This window comes from Peromyscus leucopus, chromosome 1, assembly GCF_004664715.2.
Source record: "Peromyscus leucopus breed LL Stock chromosome 1, UCI_PerLeu_2.1, whole genome shotgun sequence".
In the NCBI taxonomy this organism is placed as follows: Eukaryota; Metazoa; Chordata; class Mammalia; order Rodentia; family Cricetidae; genus Peromyscus; species Peromyscus leucopus.
In genome coordinates this window covers 54,744,299-54,769,956 of record NC_051063.1, presented here as the reverse complement: position 1 = coordinate 54,769,956, position 25,658 = coordinate 54,744,299, and the positions used below count along the sequence as shown (strand labels likewise).

The window sequence follows — 25,658 nt, the reverse complement described above, 5'->3', positions numbered from 1 at the left end:
CCAGGGCTCTTAACTGCTGAGCCACTTCTCCAGCCCCTTGATTTTATTTTTAGTCTTCTATTACTTAATACAGAAATCTGGGTTAAAGCTGAGCATGGTGGCACATCCCAGCACTTGGGAGGTGGAGGCAAGAGAGAAGGATAAAATATCTCCTGATGAACTTTTTTTGTTTACATTTTACAAGTCTCCCTCAGGGCTATGCTCTTTCACAGTGATCAGATTAAGTGTAGTCTAATAAGATGATTTATGTATGGCTAATGCCTGTTTTGGCTTGGTGGCGATGCTGGAGTCTGAGTAGTCATGTAGCAGTCACATGGGCATTGCTTGTCATCCTGGATACCAAGGACTTAACAAGCATTCCTGGATGGCAACTCTGCGCTTTGATAGTTGTGGAAGAGTCCAGTACGTCCAGTACTTCCTGCATGAGTGTGTTGACAGCTGGAAGCTCACCTATGGCATCTTCCTCTGTGTGTCCTTTTGCAGCAATCAACTGTCACAGTAATGTTACCAGTTTCTGAACCCACTGAGTCCTCTCAGTCAGTCTGGGAGTGGTCTCGAGGCCCCGACACCTGTTCCATTCCAAGGTTGTCTTTGGACTTACCCTAGTAGGTGACTGCTGAGCTGCTTTGGCGTGTGTGTGTGTGTGTGTGTGTGTGTGTGTGTGTGTGTGTGTGTGTGTGTGTGTGTGTGTGTGTGTGTGTGTGTGTTTCATAAACTAGGAAACCTGTGATCACTTTGTCTTCAAAAAGCTTTTCTCTGGTCTGCTGTGGGAATCCTATTGTTTAATATTTTGATTATTCCACAGATCCTTGAATTTCCGGTGGTATTTTTTCTCCCTTGTTCTTCAGGTTGTGTAATTCCCTGTTTATCATCAAATTCACAGATCCCTTCCTCCATCATCTTCACTTTGCTATTAAGGCCACTTAATGAATTACATACTTCAGATATTCTAGGGTTTCCTCTAGGCTATTTTTGTTTCTATTTTTAAGGCTGAAATTTCCTTTATTTTCATTCAATACAAACATTTTCCTTCACTTTGTTGGGTGGCTGTAATAACCTCTCTTTCCTTCTCCAGGGTTCACTGGCTGTCTTGGACCTCACTATATAGACCAGGTTGGTCTTGATGTAATTCTAATATACAAACTTAGTTTTATATAAATCCCTTTTCTCCAGACTGGATTATATTTTTCTGGTTTTTAAAAAGTTAGTTTAGGTTCCATTCTAGACACCACAACTAACATGTTTTACAGGTGGTGTATTTATTCTGTTATAGTCCTCTAGAGTATGCATTTAAAAAATATTTACCTGGATAAATTTAATCCCACTATTCAGGAAGCAGTCAGATGGATTTCTATGAGTTCAAAGTCATCAAGAGCTCTAGAACAGCCAGGGCTACATAGAGAGACCCTGCCTCAATCACAAATACATAGCCCTCTGCAATAGGGCTTATAACCACTGAGCCCTGGAGAGTATTTAATTTTGGGGGGTTGCTTTAAGCATGCCATAATATTTCTTTAAACCCAATTTGCAAACTCTTGTCTCTGGTGCAGAAGATAAAGTCACGGCTCAGTTCTTTCATCTTTAGCTGGTTTGCCTGGATCTCTCATGCACACACATAGGACAGAGATTAGAAAGAAGCTTATACAGACATTACTTTATAGAAAGAATTTTAGGCTCTCATCTTCTAGATCCTTTTTCCAGATCCTTCTTCCCTTTTAATTTCTAATTTTTAATTAGTCATTGAGAATGACTTAAGTTATCTTCTCTCAGTTTTCTCCAACTGTCAAGTCCCAACTTTAGCCTGTTTTTCTGGTTACAAGCAGTAAAAATGGATTGAATTTAATTGCTCAAATATATTCCATTCTTTCTTATAAGTGTTAACTCTTTCAGAATCTGCTTGCTTCTGTATGTTCTACACTGCCTTCAGGTCTTTTTCTTTTAATTTAAAAATTTTGTTCAAAGTATATAGTCATGTGCAAGAAGACTGGGTCCAATAGATGCCTACCTGGCTATAATAAAAAACAAATTACAACTTTATTTTAAAATTTTATCTAAAGATTTTCTTTCTAGGGCCGGAGAGATGGCTCAGTGGTTAAGAGCACTGGCTGTTCTTCCAGAGGTCCTGAGTTCAATTCCCAGGAACCACATGTTGGCTTATATATAATGGGATTTTATTTCTATGATATATAGGAGTACATGCAGGTAGAGCACTCATATACACAAAATACATAAATAAACAAATCTTTTCCTCTCTCTCTCTCTCTCTCTCTCTCTCTCTCTCTCTCTCTCTCTCTCTCTTTCTTTCTTTTTGAGACAGGGTTTCTCTGTGTAGCTTTGGAGCCTTTCCTGGAACTCACTCTGTAGACCAGGCTGGCCTCGAACTCACAGAGACCCGCCTGCCTCTGCCTCCCAAGTGCTGGGATTAAAGGTGTGCGCCACCACCGCCCGGCTTATAAACAAATCTTAAGATTTTATTTCTAATTATGTGTACATGTGTACGGGTATCATGTACACACCTTGTGAAAACAAGAAGTTGATGCATTTTACTGAAATGGTTTATATCATTAAAAATATAGTCAAAAAAATATAAAATAACTGACAAGGTTTTTAATTTTAAATTTGTAAAGATAACCTTTAAGCTTCTAACTATATGTCAATCTGCCTTAACTATCATCTAAAAATATTTGCCAATAACAAAATTTGGTCAGTGAGAAACATCCTTAACTTCCACATCTCTTTTCATCTCTCAGTCTAGATCAAATAGCTCAGCTGGGAATTACCAATAATTACTATTTACAAAGTTCTTTACTTATAACAACACTATAAAACATAGCAAAATAATTACCTTTACTTCATTACTAAAGGAAGATGCTGAACCAGTTAGGCTTGTTGACTAAGGTTACACTGAAGTCTAAAAATGTCAAAATTAGACAGGAGGTGTTAAGGCCTAAGTTTTGTATGCCTCATTACTCAAAAGTAACTCTCCAGTTTCTAGAGGATAGTTACTTTAATTCTTCTGATTTGGGGGGATGGGGACGTGCGCTGTGTGCACGCCAGCGTGTGCCCCCCCCCCCCCCCCCCCCGTGTGTGGGAGGGATATAGCTCAGTGGCATTGTGCTTGTCTGGCAAGCTTGGGGCCTTGAATTTAATCTCTGCTCCCCAGTGTAGAGAAAAGGGGTCAGCAAAAGAAACCCATCTGGGCCCTGGTTTCACACCAAACACCCAACCAATTAAAATTACATAAACAGGGGTAGTGAGCTGGTGCAGTGAGTGGGTAAAGACTTGCTGCCAGGTCTGACAACTTGAGTTTTTTATTCCTGGCATGGTGGAGTAAGAAAACTGGTTGCTTCAAGCTCTCTCTCTCTCTCACACACACACACACACACACACACTCACACACACACACACAGAGAGAGAGAAAGAGAGAGAGAGAGAGAGAGAGAGAGAGAGAGAGAGAGACAGACTCTGAAGAGATTAAAAAAAAACTAAAATAAATCTTTAAAAGTTTAATTTTAGGGAGCTAGAGAGATGGCTCAGTGGTTAGGAACACTTGGCTGCTCTTCCAGAGGACCTGAGTTTGATTCCCAGCACCCACATGGTGACTCACAACTATCTTGCTACTCCAGTGCCAGGGGGTCCGGGTCCTCTCTCTTCTGCTCTCCTCGAGCACAAAGCATGCATGTGGTGCATAGAAACATATGCAGACAACTACCCACCCATATAAAATAATACATGCACACACACACACACACACACAATTAGGGTTTCCTTGGTTGTTTCTTTCTTTTTGAGACAGAATCTCTATAGCTCTGGCTGTCCTGGAATTCACCATATAGACCAGGCTGGACTGGAACTTACAGAGATCTGCCTGCCTCTGCCTCTGGAGGGCTAGTATTGAAGGTGTGCATCAAATTTTAGGGTTTTTCAACAAATAATTATCCAATATCAACTACATGCCAGGCAGGTCCCATACCACATATGACTATTAACTATATACTCAACAATGCACTATCATATTTTCACATTTAATCTTTAAAATACCATTACAATGTTCATTAATTCTTGATTTTAAAGATTACAATTTAAGATTAAGTAGTATGTCCAGTAGTCTGCCTTTTTTGTTGTTGCTGTTTTGTTTTCGAGAGGGTTTCTCTGTGTAGCTTTGGCTGTCCTGGAACTCACAGAGATGTGCCTGCTTCCGCCTTTGGAGTGCTGGGACTAAAGGCGTGTGTCACCACTGCCTGGTTGCCCATGCTCTTTTTTCTTTTGGTTTTTCGAGACATGGTTTCTCTGTGTAGCTTTGCGCCTTTCCTGGAACTCGCTTTGGAGACCAGGCTGGCCTCGAACTCACAGAGATCCGCCTGCCTCTGCCTCCTGAGTGCTGGGATTAAAGGCGTGCGCCACCACCGTCCAGAGGCCATGGTTTTTAGTAAAGACATACATTCATAGGAAAATTAGACATAAATGTTTATTTTAAATGCAACTCCTTCCCTGTCCCCCCCCCCCCCCCCCCCCCCGCCCAAGACAGTTTCACATATCCTAGGCTAACCTCAAACTTACTATGTAACCAAGGATGACTGAACACCTGCTTAACCTCCCAGGTGTGAGAATTATAGGTGTGTACCATCGTGCCTGACCAAAATCTTAACTTTTGTTGTAAATACTACAACTTTTAAGTATGACTTCATTTGCAAAGAAGGATCAAGTATCAAAAAAGTTTAAAAACTATGGAAGTCTACACAGCACCTAATACTGTCTATGCAAGTAAGGGTAAAAAGCTTGGGTATCAGATGTGAGGTCCGGAGCCATTTTTTATGGAGAGCTTTGTTTTGTTATCTTGGCTTTGTTTTTGCAAATAGGGTCTTAACGTGTAGCCCAGGCTAACCTTGAATTCAAGGCAATATTCCTGCTTCAGCATCCGAGTGCTAGGATTACAAGTTTGAGCCACAAAGTGGGCTATGTGCAGAGCTTTAAATATCCCTTTCCCCCCTTAAACTTTCTGTGGTAGTCTGAATGAGAATGACCCCCATAGGCTCATATATTTGAATGCTTGGTCCCTAGTTGGTGAAACTGTTTTGGTAAGCACTAATAGGTATGGCCATGTTGGTGGAGGTGTGCCACTGAAGTTTCAAAAGCCCATGCCACCCCAGTTTGTTCTCTGTTTCCTGATTGTGTATCAAATGGAAGCTCTCAGCTATTGCTTCAGAGCCATGTCTGCCTGCTTGCCTCTGTGCTCTTCACCATGATAATCATGAATTCACACTCTGAAACTGTAAGCCAGCCCTTCTTAAATGCTTTCTTTTATAAGTTGCTTTGGTCGTGGTGTCTCTTCATAGCAATAAAAAGTAACCTAATACACTTTGTGAGACAAACAGCATTCAAAACCATTTTACTGGAAGCTAACTGCTAGGAAAGGGATCATTTCAAATAAACAGCTCACAAGAAGAGCTTCTGGTACTGTCAAATGTTCTGTTGTCTAAAGACTATTCAGTAGGTCTGAAGTATGAGTGAATGAGTTTCTCTTAAGTATTACTCCAAAAGAGCACTATAATAATGGTCACCTACTTTTAGAGCATAAATCCTCTGTGGAACACAGTAAATTAATTAAAAGTTACATTTATTCAGTGTCCCTGCAGGAATTCTTTTATCTTTGTTAACTAAAATTTACAAGTCCCTTATAAAAAAAAAATCCAAGTGTCCATCAATGTTAACTAACATGGAGATTTTAAAAAACCAAACTTTGAAAATAAAAAGACAGACTGGTCTGCAATCCCAGCACCCAAGAGGCTGAAGCAGGACTATAGTAGTTCAATACCCTGGGCTACATAGTCAGTTCTAGGCCAGCCTGGGTAACCCTGTCTCCAAACAAAACCACAAAATCGAAAATTAGTAAATAAATAAGAACATGGTAATATTTTAAGGGCGGGGCTGGAGAGATGGCTCAAAGGTTAAGAGCACTGGCTACTCTTACAGAGGACCTGGGTTCAACTCTCAGCACCCACATGGCAGCTGCCAACCTTCTGTAACTGTAATTTCATGGGATCCACTGGCCTCTTCTGGCCTCTGCTGGCACTGCACACACATGATGTATAAACATATACACGAAGGTAAAACACTCATACACATAAAAAAAATTTTTTTAAAGGCAGTAGCCATACTCAGACCACCTATAAAGAAAGGACCTTGAAACAGAACAGAAACATTAAAAACTTAGGAGGTTAGTATGACCAAGTAGTCTGTGGCTTTGGGAAATACGGGTATAGAGAAACAAGTTAAGTGACCACTAAGTATGTGTGTGCAGGGAAATCTCCTTTTATGTATACGGCATAAAGCAGAATGATAATCACAGAAGAATCAACCACATGCAGAATTTCTGATGTAAATGGTTACCTGAGAAGTCAGTCAGAAGTCTCGCTAGGACATGCTTGTTAACCGTTTCAGTCTTGCTAAGGCTGGAAATAGGATCTACTCTAGTGTCTTTGATGATAGTGGGCTTTCTGGGAATTCCAAGATCAGATCCAGTCTTGACATCTATGTGTTCTAGGATGTTAGATGACCTCTGTGGCCAAGATTGTGGAGCAAAGGCTTGCTTGAGTTTTCCTCCAGGAGCTGCTCCTTCAGTCTGCACCTGCTCAGTCTGCCTTTCCCCTAATTCTTTAATGGCTCTGATGGTGAGCTGCTCTTGCTCTAAGTCAGGAGACACCATGGAGGCACCTTGAGGAGCATGCACACCCAGCTCACCTCCACTTGTTTCTGTGCTGTGCTCACTGTATTTGCTTTTAATGTCTTTGATTTCAGAACCATCTAGCTCACTTTCATGCAAGAGTTCCACAGGCAAAGTGTTTTTAAAGTCTGCTGTCTTCACCACTTCTAAGCCGCTGTGATCTTTATCCACTATTCCTTTCTCCCTGGCTCCTGTGAAGGCAGCCAGCAAGTCCTCAGGAGAGGAACCATCTGTATCTTCAACATATTTTCCAAGCAAAGACTCCAAGTTGACAGAAGCTTTCACAGTTAGCGGGAATCCTGTATCACTAAGAACACTTGGAGGTGCTGCTGAAGGAACTGTGGGGTTGTCAGTCACAGCAGGTGTTGTTTCAGGGGCGACTTTATTCGGAGCATTAGGTACTTGAGAACACCCCTCCTCACCTTCCCGACTCCTTCCGAGAGTAGTTTTTGGCTGGGCCTGATGCACCTCAGAGGCACTGCTTGGCTCTCCCGAGTTTTCACACACTTCACTCCTCACAGCCTCACCACTGAGAGTCTCTTTGATATCCCTTGCACTTGTTTCTGCAGCAGCACCTGGAAGGGAGTCAGGTTTTGGGGGCAGAACTGTGTTGGTCTCAAATGAGGAATCTGCTGGGATGTCCTCTATGACCGTGTCATCGGACTCCCCAGAACTATCAACCTCTGCGATTTCCCCCAGAACAGAGCTAGGCCAGGCATCCCTCAGATCAGGTAAACCTGCTCCCACTGTGGCTGCTTCAGAGCCTGAGACCCATTTCTCAGGCACAGAGCCAGGCGGCTCTGGATGCGGATGGGAACTGCCTGGCACATCTCTGCCGCTGGCTTCTTTTGTGGAACTGAGGTAGTCTTTGTCAGGTTTTCCAACAATGTTTTCTGGAGAGGAAGATGCTTCTGCCCAGTCATCTGTGGATTTGGTAATGGGAGTGTTCCCATTAAGAGAACATACAGGCATTTTCTGATGAGCGTTTGTTTTAAGATTTATAACTGGAATCTCTGAGCGATGTTCACTTCTGTCTAGTCCTGTACTTTTTGTGGTGCAAGAAGATTTATCAGACTGATGTTTGGCTTGGGGAACTAAGTCCCAAGTCAGTATTTCATTAGTGAAGTTGTGCATATCATTCACACATCTAGACACCTCTTCTAGTGCTGCTGTAGTGTGTGAGAACTGTCTACTGAGCAGAGCAGAGGCTGGGTAACGCCCTGCCTCTTTACTTCTCAGGGGAAACACTTTGTCATTCATTTCCAACAAGTCTGCAGGGGATTCTCTATCACTAGGAGCTGCCCATCCACCCAAATCATTTGTGCTCTCCTTATACAAATCTTTAAATTCTCTGTCAAAAGTTGCTCTGTCAATAATGACTTCAAATGGTGACTCAGGAGAATCTTTTTCTACACTGGTTCCGGAAAGTTCAGCAGGGGACAAGGAGTGTGTACAAATGTGTTCTGCCTTTGACTGCCCAAGAGCCAGTGCACTCCTGTCCTCTCCACTTGGAACCTTGTTCTGGTTCTTGGGTTCTTGGTCTTCAACTGTCCACTCTTCTGCTGGACCAGTTTCCTTTGAGAGAAGAGCAGGCTGCTCTGGGAAACTGTCTGGGATGGAAGGGTGGTTGCAAGACCCGCCAGCTGTAAGAGAAACCGGAGTGTCTACTCTGTCCTTATTGGTCCCCTGAGATGCATCCAGCTTTTTCATACCTAGAGGAACCAAGGGGTCTTTTCCTTCTTTGGTTAGAATAAGCTGGCTGCCTAATGTTTCTCTTTTTTCTCCAAGCAGTATTGTAAGGTCAGGGTTACATATTTCAGAAAATGAAAGAAAGGAGGAAGCCATAATTTCTGAAAGTGGCTCATTAGAGCAAAGAGAGCTCAATCTTGCTATGGTCAGAATTTGAAAGAAAAAGATTGTTTACCAGATGCAAGTACACATTAACTAGTCAGGCCAAGCAGCATGCTTTTTATTTTTAATCACACACACACACACACACAAACACACACACACACACACACACACACACAAAATGTATGTATATAAACATATGCATACACACACAAATACATAACAAAATAAACATCAATGGTTATCCTACAAAACATGCATTAAACCGCCAACAGTAAAACAAAAGCCAGTATCATGCTACAAATTGTGAATGACAAAACATTCTCAGGACAAGTATTTTTTAATTGTCTACTTTTTTCCCCTGCATAATAAGGAGGTGATGGTAATGGAAGGTTTGGGGAGTTTTTCTTTTCTTTTTTTGTGAGAAACGTTATTTAATAGGAGCAACATAATCTACACAAAACAGCCTGCTGTTATTACATGCTGCTATACCTTCCTTTTAAGCTGAACAATTCAGAACACATTGGCTCTACAGATCCCCTATTACAGTCCTCACAATCTGAGAAGGAAAAGGAAGTGGCTCAGCTTGAGTTCTTGATCTAGAGAGGCAGCAGATCTTTCCTGAGCCTGAAAATCAGACTAAAAACATCCCATTTCATCTTTTAAGAAAGGGATCCAAACTGCCTGATGTCCTTAAGAGTGTTGAAAAAACCTGCCTGCTTCCACCAAATCTCCTGTCTGACTGGCCATTTTAACCAAAATCAAACAGGGTATCACAGTAAGATTGCCTTGAGCTTCTGTGGAGACAGACTCTGGGCTTACTTTGAACAATGTTGAAACTGCTAAGGCTATGGGGATTTATGGAGATGGACACCGCCTTACACTGGGCCAGATGTGCAGTGTTACAGTGATACATTTGGTTGTCAAATTGACAAGGGTGGACTCATGAGGGTTCATCTTCACTGTCACTTTGGCAGAATTTAGAATCACCTCAAACACTCTGTGAGGATGTTTCAGAGGTTAACTAAGGAGTGAAGGTCTGCCCTGGATGTGGGTGGCACCATCCCATGCCTAGTGTAAGGGCTCAGACAAGAAAATAGATGGCCTCTTGAGTACCAGCACCCTGTTCTTTTCTTCCTGACCTACTGAATACTCAGAACTCATGAGCCAAAATAAATCTTTCTTACTTGAAAAAGACTGATTGGTATGAGTTTCTTTGGTCAAGACAGTAAATAGAATTCTTTTAAAAACAGGAGTGATGTATTAAGACCATTCACTCGTTTACTATAATATTCTCTTTCTAATCTAAGGAAAGATGAAAATAACCATACCAAAAAAGGCACTGTCTTTCCCACACATGAGAGAAAGCACTGTCTATCTCACACACTGATACATCTCTGGAGCTAGAACATAGCAGGCCTTAAAATATTCCTAAATAAATGAATCAAAGGCACAACTTGGTCAGGGGAGACCTACCTAGGCTAAGGATAATAAAGCCTTGAGCATGAATGAGTAATTGGAAAGATCTGAAAGAAAAACTCCTTTGAGATTGTCTCTATGTGTAGCCTAGTTCTAATTATGTCAAATAAAAGGAAATTTATGACATCATGCAAATTTATTAAAAACTAAAGTAAGAATTAAGAATTTTAGTACAATAAACAAAATCTCACTATTATAGGATGTTTCCAAATGTCATATAACAAGTTGTCTTATTATCTGGGAGCGGTGGTGCATGCCTTTAGCCCTAGAATTGGGTGGGAGTGGGGGTGGGGGCACCAGAGGCAGGAGGTTCTCTGTGAGTCAGAGGCCAGCCTGGTCTACATAGTGAGTTCCAGGACAGCCACAGCTATGTAGAGAGACTCTGCCTTAAAAAAAAAAAAAAAAAAAAAAGGAAAGAAAAGAAAAGAAAAAGAAAAAAAAAAGTTGTCTTATTCTGGCACATCACTAAAATTTTACGTCACAAGATCTGAGCTTTTAGAACAGCAAACTGTAACCTAGGTAGTAGGAAACTTCATAAATGAAAAAAAGGTGGGGGGGGTAGGGGGGAGAGTCTGGTTATAAAACTAACAGAAAAAAATGAGGCTTTAAATGTAGCAAACATGGCTTACAACCATTACTACATACCTGAGATACTCAGCATGAAAAGAGTGTAAGATAAACGAAGCCCAGTAAAGTGGGTTAAAATTCTGAAGCTTTCCTAACAGGAACAGAATTCTGAGGCAAATAAAACTGACCACACCCCACAAAGAGAGCACAGCCTACTTGTTTTATAGACATGGAATTTCAGATGATTCAGAAGACCTATCACAGATGAGAGTGTCAGTAAGGTGAATTATCATTCAGCAAATATGTACTATGTCTATCACATGCCAGACACTGTTTCAGAAACTAGGTTTAATGCAGTAAATGAAACAGAAAAACCCTGTCCTTTATGGTGCTAACAGAGTAGAAGAAACAGAAATATACACATAATCAATAAACAAATAAAATAATGGTATTGGTTATATTTCATGAAAAGAAAAAGAAAGCATGAAAGAAATAAAGAAATGATGATCATAGAATGTGTATATTACTAGAAAATATACACTGTGCTTTTGGCAGGACATGATAATGCCAGTTTCCTATCCCCTGCTTCTCATATTTCCCCTGAATTCTGAACACTCCCAACGGTTCTGAACTGGGTATAGAATAATCGAAGGCAACACTATGAGGTTAGGCTAGAACTCTTGCTGTCAGAATGCTAGTGGGTTTTCTTATGAACATCATAACCACCTGACACACTGCAAATATTTTATTAAATTGATACCTTTTTTTTGGAGACAGTCTTCTGTGGTTCCAGGCTGGCTTCAAACTTATTTTGTTTTTGTAACTCAGGATGGCCCTCAACTCCTGATCCTCTGGTCTGTACCTTCCCAAATGCTAGTACTACAGGAATATAACACTTCTGGTTTATGGGGTGCTAGGAATTAAATCCAGGGCTTCACAATGCTAGGCAAGCAATCAATTGGGCTACAGTCCCTGCTCAGAACTATTGTAAACACAAATAATCTTAGAGCTGTGTGCTTTCCAGGGTTTCCAGCACTGGTAAGAGTGAAGTAGGATTGAGAGTTCAAGGCCGATACAGACTATATATCAAGACAGACAGACAGACAGACAGACAGACAGACAGACACACACACACACACACACACACACACACACACACACACACACACACACACGCACAGCTCCCTAATAATGATTTCATAACTCACTACTATCTGGGTGGACAGTGTTTAGTGAGGGCAAGTTTGGAGGGTAAACAGAACAATGCTTTGTTCATTCTTTGGCGAACACAAGATACAGATGCTAGCTCTCATTACTGTCAGACTTTCCCATGTGTAGTCAAAGAAGGTAACATCTTCATCTGTGTTTTAATTTTAATGATCTCCATTAGAATTTTGGCAGATGAAAAGAAATTCCAGCTAATTGTAATCCTAACAAACTTGGGTAGAGCTGATATGTACTAACACAATGAAAAAAAATTGGGCCGGAAGTAAAAGGTTCATAGTGTGGAAACATTAAGCAGACTATAACAAATCTTTTACTACAGCTCTAAACAAGAACTCTCCAATTAGTAGTCAGCATGCACTTAATAGTCATCAGTGTTGTTCAAATCAGTATCTTACAACATAGCAGAAAATTCCAGAGAACTTTAAAGTTGTTACCTATTAAATTACTACACACTACATGGCTTGCTATTTTATGACTCAGAAAATGTCTACTAGCTTTCCTTTTTTCAAACATCCAGCCCATGGTGCCTTATGCCTCTGACCCCAGCACCCAGGAGGCAGAGGCAGGCAGACTGCTGTGAGTTTCAGGCCAGCCAGGGCTACACAGTTAATCTTGTCTCAAAAACAAAAATAAATACAGACAAATATATACCTTGCAATGTTTCACATATACTTAGATCTCCATGAAGAAATCTCACACGTAGGGTATGGTGCACACATCTGGGATCCCAAAGTTGGGAGCAGTAAGATTAGGAGTTTGAAGCCAGCTTGTGTTATGACACCTTGTCTCTAAGACAAATGAAACAGAAAACAAACAACAACAAAAAAAGGGAGGGAAGGCTGGAAAGATGGCTCTATGGCTAAGAGCAATTTTTTGGCAGAGGACCTGGGTTCAGTTCCTAGCACTCACATGGTGGCCATTTAAAACTCCAATTTCAGGGGATTGATCCAATGCCCTTTTCTGGCCTCTATGGGCATCAGGCATACATACAAGCAAAATACTCACACACATTAAAATAAGAAGAGGACATTCCTTTAATCCCAGCACTAGAGAAGTAAAGGCAGACGATCTCTGTGAGTTCAAGGCCAGCCTGGTCTACAGAGTGAGACTGTCTCAAATAAAATAAAATATATTAAAAGAAATCATTGCAAGTAGTTTCTAAATTAGTTTCTCCAACATTGTGACTCACTATCCACATTCATTTTAAGAATTCAAAACACTCAAAAGTACGGTGTTATTTTATTAAACAAATAAGGGTAAATATCACATAGATTTATTATGTTGACATTTAACCACTATAAGTTTCCTACCATTCCCAGGCAAAAAAAAATTAAAAGATGCTGGGGAGCTGGATGGTGGTAGCACACACCTTTAATCTCAATACTCAGGAGGCAGAGGCAGGTAGATCTCTGTTAGTTTGAGGCCAGCCTGGTCTACAAAGAGAGTTCCAGGAAAACCAGGGCTGTTACACAGTGAAATCCTGTCTCAAAAAACTAAAACAAAAACAAAACAAACAAACAAACAAAATGCTGGGGAGACAGCTCAGTAGTAAGAGCATGTCTTATCAGCATGAGAACCTGAGTTCAAATCCCTAGCATCCACCTGCGTGCCTGTGACCCCAGCAATGTCGAACAGAGACAGGCAGGTCACTGGGGCTGGTTATATCCTCTTCTGGCCTCTATGAACATCTGCACACAGATACACAGATGTACACACAGATATATATGCTGGAGTATCAGCTCAGTCTGTAGTGTCTGTCAATCAAACATGAGGACTCGAGTTTGTTCCCCAGAAACCCAAGTTTAAAAAAAGCCGGGCACAGGGGTGAACATCTGTTATCACAGCACTGAGGATGCAGACAGACAGATCTCTAGGACTCACTGGCCAGTCAGTTTAGCATAACCAGCAAGTTCCAGGCCAACTGAAATACAGGAAGCCTCAAAAATCCAAGGTGAGCAGGTCCTGATAAACATCGAGGTGTCTTCTCCTCTGCAAACTACCTAACCACACACAGACACAAAGTCCTTATACTACTGTATAAAGGTAGGCAAACTGCTCAATCTCACATAAAAACTTTCCTGACACAGACTCCATACTATCCTATGCCTTTAATTTTGAGGGGCAAGATGCAATGCTGAGGTGATAGGCTTGTACCACCACAGTTGACTTTAAAGAGCTTTCTTCCAGTTCTAAGTTTTAGGTAGTGAAAAACTTCTACATCATTTGGTCTAAGTCAAACAGCAATTCAACTTGTGTTAGGTGCTACGTGAATGAAGATGTTTAAAATCAACACAACAAAAGCTAAGCCACGGTTGAAAAACAAAAAGGTTTCTGCAAACCATCTTCACCAAGGATTAAAAGTCTATCTTGGCCGGGCGGTGGTGGCACACACCTTTAATCCCAGCACTCAGGAGGCAGAGCCAGGTGGATCTTTGTGAGTTCGAGGCCAGCCTGGTCTACAGAGCAAGATTCAGGAAAGGCGCAAGAGAAACCCTGTCTCGAAAAACAAAAAAATGAAAAACAAAAAGTCCATCTTAACTCAGTGTATAAGTAGCTGCATGATTTAATAACCTAGCACAAAAAAAAAAAAAAAAAAAAAAAAAAAAAAAAAAAAAAAAAAAAAAAAAAAAACCACCTTGGGCACAACCTTCTACAATTCTTTGGGCAACTACTAGTATTGTATAGGCGCTTTTTTTTTTTCTTCTTTTTCTCCAGACAAGGTTTCTCTCTGTGTAGCCTTGGCTGTCCTGGAACTTGCTGGGATTAAAGGCCTGTCCATCATTGCCCAGCTATAGGAGCTTTTTATTGAAAAAAAAAAAAAAAAATTAAATCTCTTTTGAGACAAGATCTCCCTACATAGCCCTGGCAAGCCTGGAACTCATTTTGTAGAGGACGCTGTTCCCGAATTAACAGAGATCCATCTGTCTCTGCCTCCTGAGTGCTGGGATTAAAGTGTATACCATCATGTATTTCTGGAGTTGTATCTTTTGTTCACTAACTCAGAATCTCCAAGGATAGAGCCCAGAGTCTGTTCTCTAGGCTTCAGCATATCTGGTAAATTTTAGGGGGCAGAACGATCAGTGCTGCATTTCAGAGCTCCAGTTCTGTAAGTCACAAGTGGTAACCAGTCTTTATTGTCTGTCATTTTGTCCAGGAGCACAATTACACAGTAGAAGAGGAGCAGGGGTGGATCTTCTTTGTCTACTTTATTCCCATAGAGCCGGGGTGGAGCTCAATGGCAAAGCACTTGCAGAGCATGTGCTCGGCTCTGGGTCCCGTTCTCAGAATCACACACTAAACTAACAAAGCCAATGCTAAGCCTATTTTTAAAAATACAGTAACACTACATTTGAATGGAATAAGGCAAAACTCCACTTGACTAGGAAGTCTGGCATGGGAATTGACTGAAGAGGGTTTTCTAGAATTAGAATATTTTATAAGATGAGGATTAAAAAATGACACAATTAAAAAAACAACTTCAAGTGAACTCAATGTATACATCAAATGAATATATCTGAACTGTAAAATCCCTTACAGCTTACCCTACTCTTAAAAAATACCTTCTCTACATTTTTTCCACTCAAACAGCTCTTAGAGTAAGTTTACTACTTCTCTATGTAAATGGTCCTACCTTAATCACTGAAAAACATGTGATCTAAATCCAAGAAGCACCATAGATAGACTGTTAAAGAGTTCTTCCTAAAAAGAATGAATAGCTGAGACTACTGTTATGATTACCACCTAGTTAATTCCCCTTACTCAGGATTTCTAGTTTTAATTAAAGGGGTACTCTCAATATCGACACCACACACAGTAGCAAGGGGCGCCAGCCTGCAGTAGCCACTAAGTCACGCTCTCACACAGAAGTATCTCAATACAAGGGAAGCTTGAAATATTCAGGTGCAGGTTTTCCTACACTTGAATTTTCTTATGTTCACAAACAAGGCAAGACACATTACCGTGCACAACAGTACCAGCGACTTTCAGCCACAGCATCCAAATAGGAAGTCAGCCAGCAGACAACTTTGCAGCCAAGCAAGGTCCTAAACAAAAAGTCTCCTTTGTACAAAGAAAAATGTTCCACTTTCAAAAAAAAAAATTTATTTTTTTTTTTTTTTAGAAAAAGGCTGTAACTGGCAAAATGTTTTCCTCAATGCTTGCCCCAAAGTTCAATGTTGTAACTTTCTATTCCAGACACCCACTACATCAGTCAAACTGAGCACAAATGCCCATAGTGCAGTTCCACTTCCAATCCTCAATGGTAGATGGAGCCCCTCTTTCCAATCTTATTTCCATCTACTTAAAACAAAATAAAAAACCAAAACATTTTTCTAAAGAAAATCAAAGTATTTTTCAGATCTACTCTCTTCAAAGCCAAAACCAAATTTCAATTTGATTTTGTGTTTAATGGAGGGTCTCTCCCAAAATGATAGCACATTAGACCACTAATAATGGGAATATGGTTAAAGTTCTATCGCTTTTGCTCTCGTGTTTTGTTTGTTTGTCTTTGCTCTTATGGTTTTAATATCAACTTCAATATAACATCCTTAAAAAAGTTTCTAAATCCTAAATGCAGCTATTTATCTGATCGTCTGTGTCACAGGGGCAGCAGTTATACGCAGGGGCTTCGGAGTCCTTGGTCTGTGTGACCCTGAGCCAGGCATCTCTCCATTCTAAAGCCAGGTTGCTCCACTGAGCTGGTGCCTTCCCTCTACCACTGGCTGTGAGGATCAAGGATCTGCATCAAATACTAACATGGTAAAAGCTCACTAAAAAGTATCCACATACACTATGTCTGCCAATGCCTTTATGTGTCTTATAACACACAGGAAGTCACCATTAAAATTCATTCTTCATTTCTGAAAGGCTTAGGGAGTGCCTGAAGTTTAGCTCTGACTGTGGAAAAAGGAGCCCAGAGGCAGAAGACTACAAGGGTCTACTCCAGAGCACAAGTTAATTAAGAAACTGATTATTCCATTGACATATTAACTATATTTATTAAAAAGCTTGGGGGCTGGGGATTTAGGACAGTGGTAGAGTGCTTGCCTAGCAAGCACAAGGCCCTGGGTTCAGTCCTCAGCTCTGGGGTAAAAAAAAAAGCTTGACTTCCAAGGTATGCAGTATGTCTTTCATAAAAGTAAGTTAATAAACATAATTTTGGAAAAACATTTTTACTCAATCCAAATTAATGACGTCTTTTTTTTCTTTTTGATAAATGTCCCTCTCTGAAACCTGATAATGGTAAATAGATAATCTGTATTTCCGTATTAAAAAATATAAAACAATTTTTGTTGTTGTATGCTGAGGATTGAACCTAGGTCCTTAATATATGACAATTACTGAGCTACAATCCCAGCCCACAAATCATTCTTAAGTCTAAAAATGTTCTACTTAATGATGGCTACAGTTTGGATAGATAAAAGTAGTGTTTTCTCCAAAACTAAAGGGTCAAGGGATGCAGAAAAGATCAGCTGGGTTAGTGACAGTTAGGGACTGCAGGTTCCTGCTGGTGGCAGCACTCAGAAGAGCCTCTGTGAGACAGAACTGCTTCTAATCCCAGGGCTTTGATAACCAAACATACCAACTTCCTCTCCTTATTTTTAAAGGCAGACTAGAAGCTTCCAATATTGGCTACCCTAGAGCACAACTAATCATCTACCGAGCGCTTCTTTACACGATAAACAGGCTGGCCTCCAGACTGGCAGAGCTCCCCTGGACTGATTTTTAGATACTGGTTTTTTGTTTTGTTTTGTAAGGGAACTGCTACTAATGAGGCTGGGCTGGAACACTGTTAGGGATAAAGCATCATTAACTGCCTTTACAGTAAGACTATTCTGAATCTGCATGAGTCAAAATAAAATTCTTTGATAAGCAAAAAGTAAATATGTATTTCAAAGGTCATGATTTGGCTTATAAGATAGCAGAATAATGAATCTACTTATCTTAGTATCATATAATTATGACTACTATAAAGGAGTTAGGGGCTCTAATGTTATCAGTCTGATTACAACATTTCATAAGATTTTTATTCTTTTCAAATTTAAAAAATATTTCTATTTATTTTATGAACACAAGTGTTTTATGTGCCTATATGTAAGTTCATTTCATGCCTGCCTGGTGCCTGTGGGAACAGAAGCCACTGGATCCCCCAGAACTGGATTTACAGATGGTTTGTAAATTGTCACATGGGTGCTGGGAACTGAACCCTGGTCCTCTGCAAGAGCAGCTAGTTCTCTTAACCACTGAGCCATCTCTCTCCAGACTACTTTTTAATTTTTGCAGTGCTGGGTATCTAACTCAGGGCCTCACATATACTAGTCAAGTGCCCTCAATTGAGCTACATCCCCAGTGCTGTGTTTTTATTATTATAAGGTCAGTCTTCCTAATGAACCAGCAGCCAACCTGTAGAAAACCCCAGCTAGAACAATGAACACTCTACACAGAACTTTTGAGATGTACTAGTGACTTTAATTATAGATGCCCCTCCCCCACCCCCAGCACTCAGTTGATGCTGGGGCTGAACCCAGGGACTTGTGCATGGAAGGCAAGTGTTCTATCACTGAGCCATAACAGTCTTATTTTATCTTTAAAAACTAAGAGTTTCCCACTGACCTGTATTTGGGTTTAGTAGCACAGTACAAATGGAGTGCACTTTACTAGCAGCATTAATCAACAAAGCACACAGCATACTCTCACATTCTTGGTGGAACTGCCAAGAAGATGCCTTCCCCACTGGTAGACAATTTTTTTTTTTTTTTTTGTGACTAGGTGGATCTTGCTGTGCAATCCTGGCTGGCTTGGAACTCTCAGGTGACCTTCCTGCCTCTGCCTTCAGAGTCCTAGGATTATAGGTGTGAGCTACCACACTTGCATTTTTTTTTTTAAGTCACAAGCTTAATCTCTAGGATAAGGAGCCTTAGCTGCTACAAGTCAACTGACTTGTTCAATATTCCTAAGGATCAGAAAGCAGCCTCGATGTTGGAATGAACTTCAGTCAGACTGACATTAAAAATCCTGTAGCTAGGCTGTTATTTGGTAGGTCAGTGGAAGTGTACTGCTTTCTAAAGCCACTGCCCTCTATATCAATTACATACATTCAAATTAATAGGTTAAGTGCATGCTGGGATTGAGAAGTCCCAAACCCTACAGGCAAGCTTTAAAACATTTTAAGATTTATTTTAATTGTGTGTCTCTGTGGGGGAGTGGGGTGGAATACTCATGTACAGTGTAGTGCCTGTGGAGGCAGAAAGGGGGCACTGGATCCCCTGAAGTTAGAAATACAGTAACTCACCCAACATAATTGCTGGTAATCAAATCAAATTTGGTAAATCAAAATTAGGGCCTCTGGAAAGGCAGCAGGAGCTTTTATCTTAACTGCTGAGCTACCATTTCCAATGCAATATACGTTTAACTCTCTCTCTCTCTCTCTCTGTGTGTGTGTGTGTGTGTGTGTGTGTGTGAGAGAGAGAGAGAGAGAGAAGAGAAGAGAGAGAGAGAGAGAGAGAGAGAAAGAGAGAGAGAGAGAGAGACATCAGAGGACAACCTATGGGAATTGATTCTCTCCTTATACCATGTGGTCCTGAAGACTGAACTCAGATTATTAGGCCAGGGAGAAGGCATCTTAACCTGCTGAGACATCTCACTGGCCCAAGTTTTTAATTTTTTTAAATGATTTTTAAAAAATTTTATATTCATTGGTCTTTTGCCTTCCTGTATGTCTGTGTGAGGGTGTTGGATCCCCTGGAACTGGAACTACAGACAGTTATGAGCTGCTATGTGGGTGCTGGGAACTGAATCCAGGTCCTCTGGAAGAGCAGCAGTGCTCTTAACCACTAAGCCATCTTTCCAGCCCTAGTTTTTAATTTTTAATAGTCAAAACTACATCTAAAGCTTATGCTGTATTAAACGGTTCGCTCAGCCTCATTTGAGACCTACCTTAAGTAGCAAAAGGATGGGCTAGTCACTATTTTCCATTTTAAGAGATATGGAGGCAATAAAAAATTTCCATCTCATCCTCAGTTACAGCCTCTTTCTTAACATTTTTCTTATGTTAATGTGCAAAAAAAAGTTACAGACTTGCCTTGTGAGGTCGAAAATATAGATACAGGCTGAGAGGAAGAGGAAGAAACAAAGGAATCTGAAAGAAAATATACAGCATAAAAGTTTGACAACCTTACACAGGAATCTTAACTTCAACTTTCTTTTTCTGGAGGTTTATTTAGCCAAGGGAAGACTCAAACTTTATTCCAATGACTGTTTTCACTCACCTTCCAGCGACACCTCATTTCACTTCCAGGATGCACTTCTAAAAGTTTACCAAGTCAATCTCTTTTAGACAAGCATTATCACTTCAGGAGAAAAGAGGAAGTTCTACCATTTCACAACAGCTACAACCTCAAGAGCAGATGCACCTCTGCTACCTTCTGGCAAAGTAATTTCTAAGTACTAATTGCCACTTGCTTTAAATAGTTTCCAACTACATTTTGAAGCATTAAGTCACTAAGATGACCAAGGCAGGTGGATCTCTGTGAGTTCGAGACCAGCATAGTCTACAAAGCAAGTTTCAGGATAGCCAGCACTGTTACATAGAGAAACCCTGTCTCGAAAAACAACAAACAAAGATGAGCACTTAGAACTGAGCTGGGCGGTGCTGATGCATGCTTTTAAATCCAGCAATCGGCAGGCAGAAGCAGGCAAATCTCTGGTCTATAGATTGAGTTCCAGAACAGCCAGGGCTACACAGAGAAACCCTGTCTCAAAAAGCAAACAAGAAAAGAAAAACAACAACAACAACAAAACCTGGCAAAACCTGACCCTCAATATCTTAAAAACAAAATCACAATTCATTGGAAAATAGGGCTAACATGAGAAATCTTTCATCTTTGAAAAATCACACTGCTCCAATCTGTCAGCATATAAACATCCCCTTTTTATCTGTTCAATAAACATATCCTTTAACTAAGCAGTTAATGCTTCCAGGAATCCATCCTACAAACAAGGCACGTATATGTACAAGGACATGTGTGTAAGGATATCCAGTAAGGGCACTGGCTTTAAGTACTAGAAATAATGTAAATGTCCACCAACAATGGATGACTAGTTAGAAAACAACATCTAAGCCTGGAGGTGTTCCCATTTGTTCAGTGCAACAGAAGGGACTAGCAGAAGGGATTAATGGTCTGGGTGAAACCCAAAATGGTAATGAAGGTCTGTAACTCCAGCATTTGGGAATTAAATGCAAGAGGGACACTTGAAGGCAGCCTGGGATACATGAAAGTCTGTCACCTCTGTCTCTGTGTCTCTTTCCTACACACACTTAGAGCCATGCATGGCAGCACACCTTTTAATCCCAGCATTCAACAGGCAGAGGTAAAAGCAGGCAAATAGATCTTTGTGAGTTGAGGCCAGCCTGGTCTATATAGAGAGCTCTAGGCCAGCAGAGTTAACTAGTGAGACCCTGTTTCCAGAAAAGAAAAAAGAAAAAAAAAGAAAAGGGAAGAAAAGGAAATGAAAGGAAAAGAGAAATAGGAGAAGTTATTGTTTGGGATAGAAGGAAGATTTTGCTTTTTGGCACTTAAGAAAACATGATCTTTTCAATAAAAATAAAATATTAAAAAAAAAAAAAAGTCTCCCGAGATAGCAGAATGGTTCATCAGTGCTTGCCACCAAGCTTGATAATTTAAATTCAGTATCAGGGCTCACACATAATATGAGATAACTGACTTCCACAAGTTTACCTCTGATCTCCATACAAACACTGTGGCATGCATGCACCCATATAAATAGACATACAAAATAAATGTTAAAAAGTCACATGAAAAATAAAACATTCCCCAAAATGTCCTAAATATACAAAACATTATGCATGAACTCCGTTTCTTCAAATTATAAAAATGTTTTCACAAATATTCACAAATTTTACTTAAAACCAGAAAATTGCTTTAAATAACTAAGCCATAATAGTTATCTGTAAGTATTAATTTAGGAGAATTATTTTGTAACAAATGTTACTCTTAGCTACTTCTGGAGTCACATGACTGCGCATGTGCTGTTAGCAATTAGGCAAAATGCTTAGTCACCCCAGGGCCCTACATCCTATGTAATCCTTACGCAATGTGATCACATCATCTATGCGCCTGCATGGTGTAGCTACAGAAGCCTATATACGCATGCGTGAGGTGACCTATAAAAGCAGGCTCTACTCACTCCCCACTCTCACTCTCCCCCATCCCCCACCCTGCACCTTTCTTTTCTGTAGGCCTACCAACTTCGACCCTTTACCTTCCCTAATAAAAACTCTAAGAGTGGGTTTCATTGCACCTTGTGTTTTCTCGAGCCGGTAAATAATACTGACAAATAACAACAAATACAGAGCACATTAAAATCAAGGAAGTTGGGAGGCAGAGGTAGGTGAATCTCTGTGAGTTCAAGGCCAGCCTGGTCTACAGAGTGAGTTCCAGGACAGCCAGGAATGTTACCCAGAGAAGCCATGTCTCGAAAAATTTAAAATAAAATAAAATAAAATAAAAATCAAGGCAGAATTTGGTGGGGATCAAATAGTCACTCATTAATTCAAGACCAGAATTTGAAATTCACTTTCAAGTTGCTTTAAGATGAATCATCACATACATTCTTAAACATAAGAACCATTCTTGCTCTTTTTTAAATGACTTATTATTTTAAATTATTGTATATCTATGTGTGGACATCTACACGAGTTCAAGTGCATTAAGAGTCTAGAAGGGGGCATTAGATCCTCTAGCACTAAAGTTATAAGCAGTTGTGAGCCACTGAGTGTGGGTGCTGGGAACCGACTCTGCAAGGGCAGAATATACCCTTAAGCTCCTAGCCATCTCTCCAGCCTCTCCCCCTTTTTAAAGGAAAATCCTTACTATCTCTTGTTCAGTGTTTCCAGATGGGTTCATTTCTACATGCAATTACCATCAACATTAAACCTATCAACTGATCAGTTTAAATCTAAACAGTCAGGTGTGGTGGCACACACCTACAACCCTAGAATTCAGAAGGCTAAGGTAGGAGATTGTGGGTTTAAGGACAGACAGCCTGGGCTACATAGTAAGACCCTGTCTCAAAGAATACACAAAAACAAAATGTGAATGTATCTGACAAACCTGGTTGGGGAGGGCTCTCCTTTAAGTAAACCCAATGCCTAAATAAGTAAATAAATAAATGAAGCCAGCCAGCCAGTCCTATGTGCCTGCCAGCTGTCCGCCTGTTCATTTCTACTTATACCCCCCACCCAGTGGAAAATTCTACCCTGCCAATTTGTATGCATAGCATCTGTTCCGATAGAGAAGAGAGATAACCAGCAGTTTGCAACAATATTGTATGAGGTTTCTAACTTACAAAAACCACACGACATTCCTACTCTATCTACCCTACAGAAGTGAACTCTAGAATGGTGATCTTAATCCTCCAATACAAGCAAAATGTAAGAGCCATCAAACTAGTGTGAGTTGTTGGAATAAACAGGGATAGCCACTGAGGTAAATGAAGATCATCCCAGAAGGTTTTGCCATCTTTGTAGGTGAACAAGCGCCAGGGGATAGGGTGGGAAGATGAGGGTGGGGTGGAGGCAGGTATTCTGGAGAGAAGGAACTGGGCCTTTACATATCTAAATGATACACTTTGTACAGTGAGGAATCACTAAAGGGTGTGACACTATCATGTATAAGTGTTTTTTGGGGGAGACTGTTTTGTTTGGAGACAGGGTTTCGCTATGCATCCTTCGAGAGTGCTGGGTTCACAACCACGTGCATTACACCCAGCTTTCACACATTTTAAAAAGAACTCAGATCTTGGCTGGGCATGGTGGCACATACCTTTAATCCCAGCACTCAGGAGGCAGAGGCAGGCCAGCCTGTTCTACAAAGCGAGTTCCAGGACAGCCAGGGCTATCCAGAGAAACCCTGTCTCGAAAAAACAAAACAAACAAACAAAAAGTGAAAAAAAAAAGAACTCAGATCTCTACTAAATTGGAAAGCTCCTGCATAAAGTCAGGCATGATGGGCTGGAAAGATGGCTCAGTGGTTAAGAGCACCAGCTACTCTTCCAAAGGTCCGGAGTTCAATTCCCAGCACCCATGTGGTGGCTCACAACCATCTGTAATGGGATCTGATTCCTTCTTCTGGCATGCATGAAGACAGAGCATTCATATACATAAATAAAGTCAGGAATGATGATACACACCTATAATCCCAGTACAAAATAGAAAAAAAAAAATCACCACCTCAGTAAGACTGAATGGAGACAACTTGGAATCTTCTGATTGGATGCTAAAAACTAGAGAAATAATAGTCAAAGATAACCAAGGAAGTGGGAGTGGTGGTGGTATACACGTGTAATGCTGGTACTTGGAAAGCAGAGACAGGAAGATCACTGTAAGTTTGAGGCCAATCAGGATGACACAGTGTGACCTTGTCTAAAAGGAGAAAGGAAGGAAAAGGAAAAAGAAAAGTGAAGGACTCAATGTCATTTGTGAACACAAGAAATAGCTTATAGTATTCTTCCTTATTCATTTATATTCTGTCTCTTTTAAGGTTTAAAAGAGGGTCTTACTGTGCATCTCTATTAGTCTGGAACTTAATGTAGTTTGGAAATCAGTATGTAATCAAGGCTAGATTCAAACTGGTGATGCTCCTGCTTCAGACTCTCAAGTGCTGGGATTACAGGCATGCGCTACGACCACTGGCTTATACGGTGCTGGAGACTGAACAAAGACAGAACTTTGTGCATCCTAGCCAAGCATTTTATCAACTGAGCTATGTCCCCAGACCCAAGGCCCTCTTCATGAGTCAAGAACACATGCAGGATGTCATATTTTGTCATTATCAGTCCCTTAACTTGGAGAAGATGACAGCTTTTCAGACTTTTCTGGCTTTATGATCTTGAATGAGTGTGTGTGTGGTGTTGGTTTGTATTAAGTATGCAAGTTCAAGGTACACCTGTCTATATGTAAGCATGTGAGGACTAGAAGCAGACATCACTTATCTTCTCTGTTGTTCGCCACTATCCCATCTCAAAAATAAATAAGCCAGGGGGTGGCGGTGCACACCTTTAATCCCAGCACTTGGGAGGCAGAGCCAGGCAGATCTCTGTGAGTTCAAGGCCAGCCTGGTCGACAGAGCAAGATCCAGGACAGGCACCAAGACTACACAGAGAAACCTTATCTCAAAAAACAAAAAACAAACAAAAAACCCCAACCAAACAAAAAAGATATTTTACAGAATGTCTTCCAATTAGGGTCTGACATTTTTCTTCCTGTCAGATTGGAATGATGGATTTAGATTAAGAATGCCACCAAGATAAAGGGTCATCATAACCTCTGAAGGAATGGTACCAGTGTGACTTGCTTTACAAAGTTCCTCCAGGACAGTTCTGCTCCCCATCCAAGTCCAACTAAGTGTGGAGATTAGAGGACAACTTGCAGGAATCGGTTCTCTGTTTCCATCACATGGGTTCTGGGGATATAACTAGGACACCGGCTTGACAGTAAGCACCTTTACCTGTAAGCCAGTGGTTCTCAACCTGTGAGCCAAGACCCCTTTGAGAGCTGAAGGACCTTTTCACAAGGGTCCCCTAACACCACCGGAAAACAGACATTTACATTATGATTCATAACAGTAGCAAAATTACAGTTATGAGATAGCAATGAAAACAACTTTATGGTTGGGGGGTCACCACAACACGAGGAACTATATTAAAGGGTTGCAGTACGAGGAAGTGTGAGAACCACTGTGCTAAGCCATCTGACCAACCCAGGTTTTTCTTAAACATTGTATTACTTTTC

General features: G+C 40.7%; 1 protein-coding gene across 6 annotated transcripts in view; it reads right to left on the bottom strand.

Moving 5' to 3' along the window:
- Positions 1–25,658, bottom strand: part of Rtn3 (reticulon 3) — a 69,444-nt gene that overhangs the window by 22,089 nt on the left and 21,697 nt on the right. Inside the window, exons 2-3 of one of the 6 annotated variants that reach the window (XM_028853684.2) lie at positions 19,929–19,985; positions 6,391–8,367 (exon numbers count right to left, since the gene is read on the bottom strand). The exons of 2 other annotated variants lie outside the window; for them this stretch is intronic. In XM_028853684.2, the coding sequence (XP_028709517.1) occupies positions 6,391–8,367; positions 19,929–19,985 (2,034 nt within the window). Of the gene's footprint in view, positions 1–6,390; positions 8,713–19,928; positions 19,986–25,658 lie in introns of those variants that run through there. 3 more of the 6 variants (XM_028853685.2, XM_037207617.1, XM_028853683.2) reach the window with 3 other exon arrangements.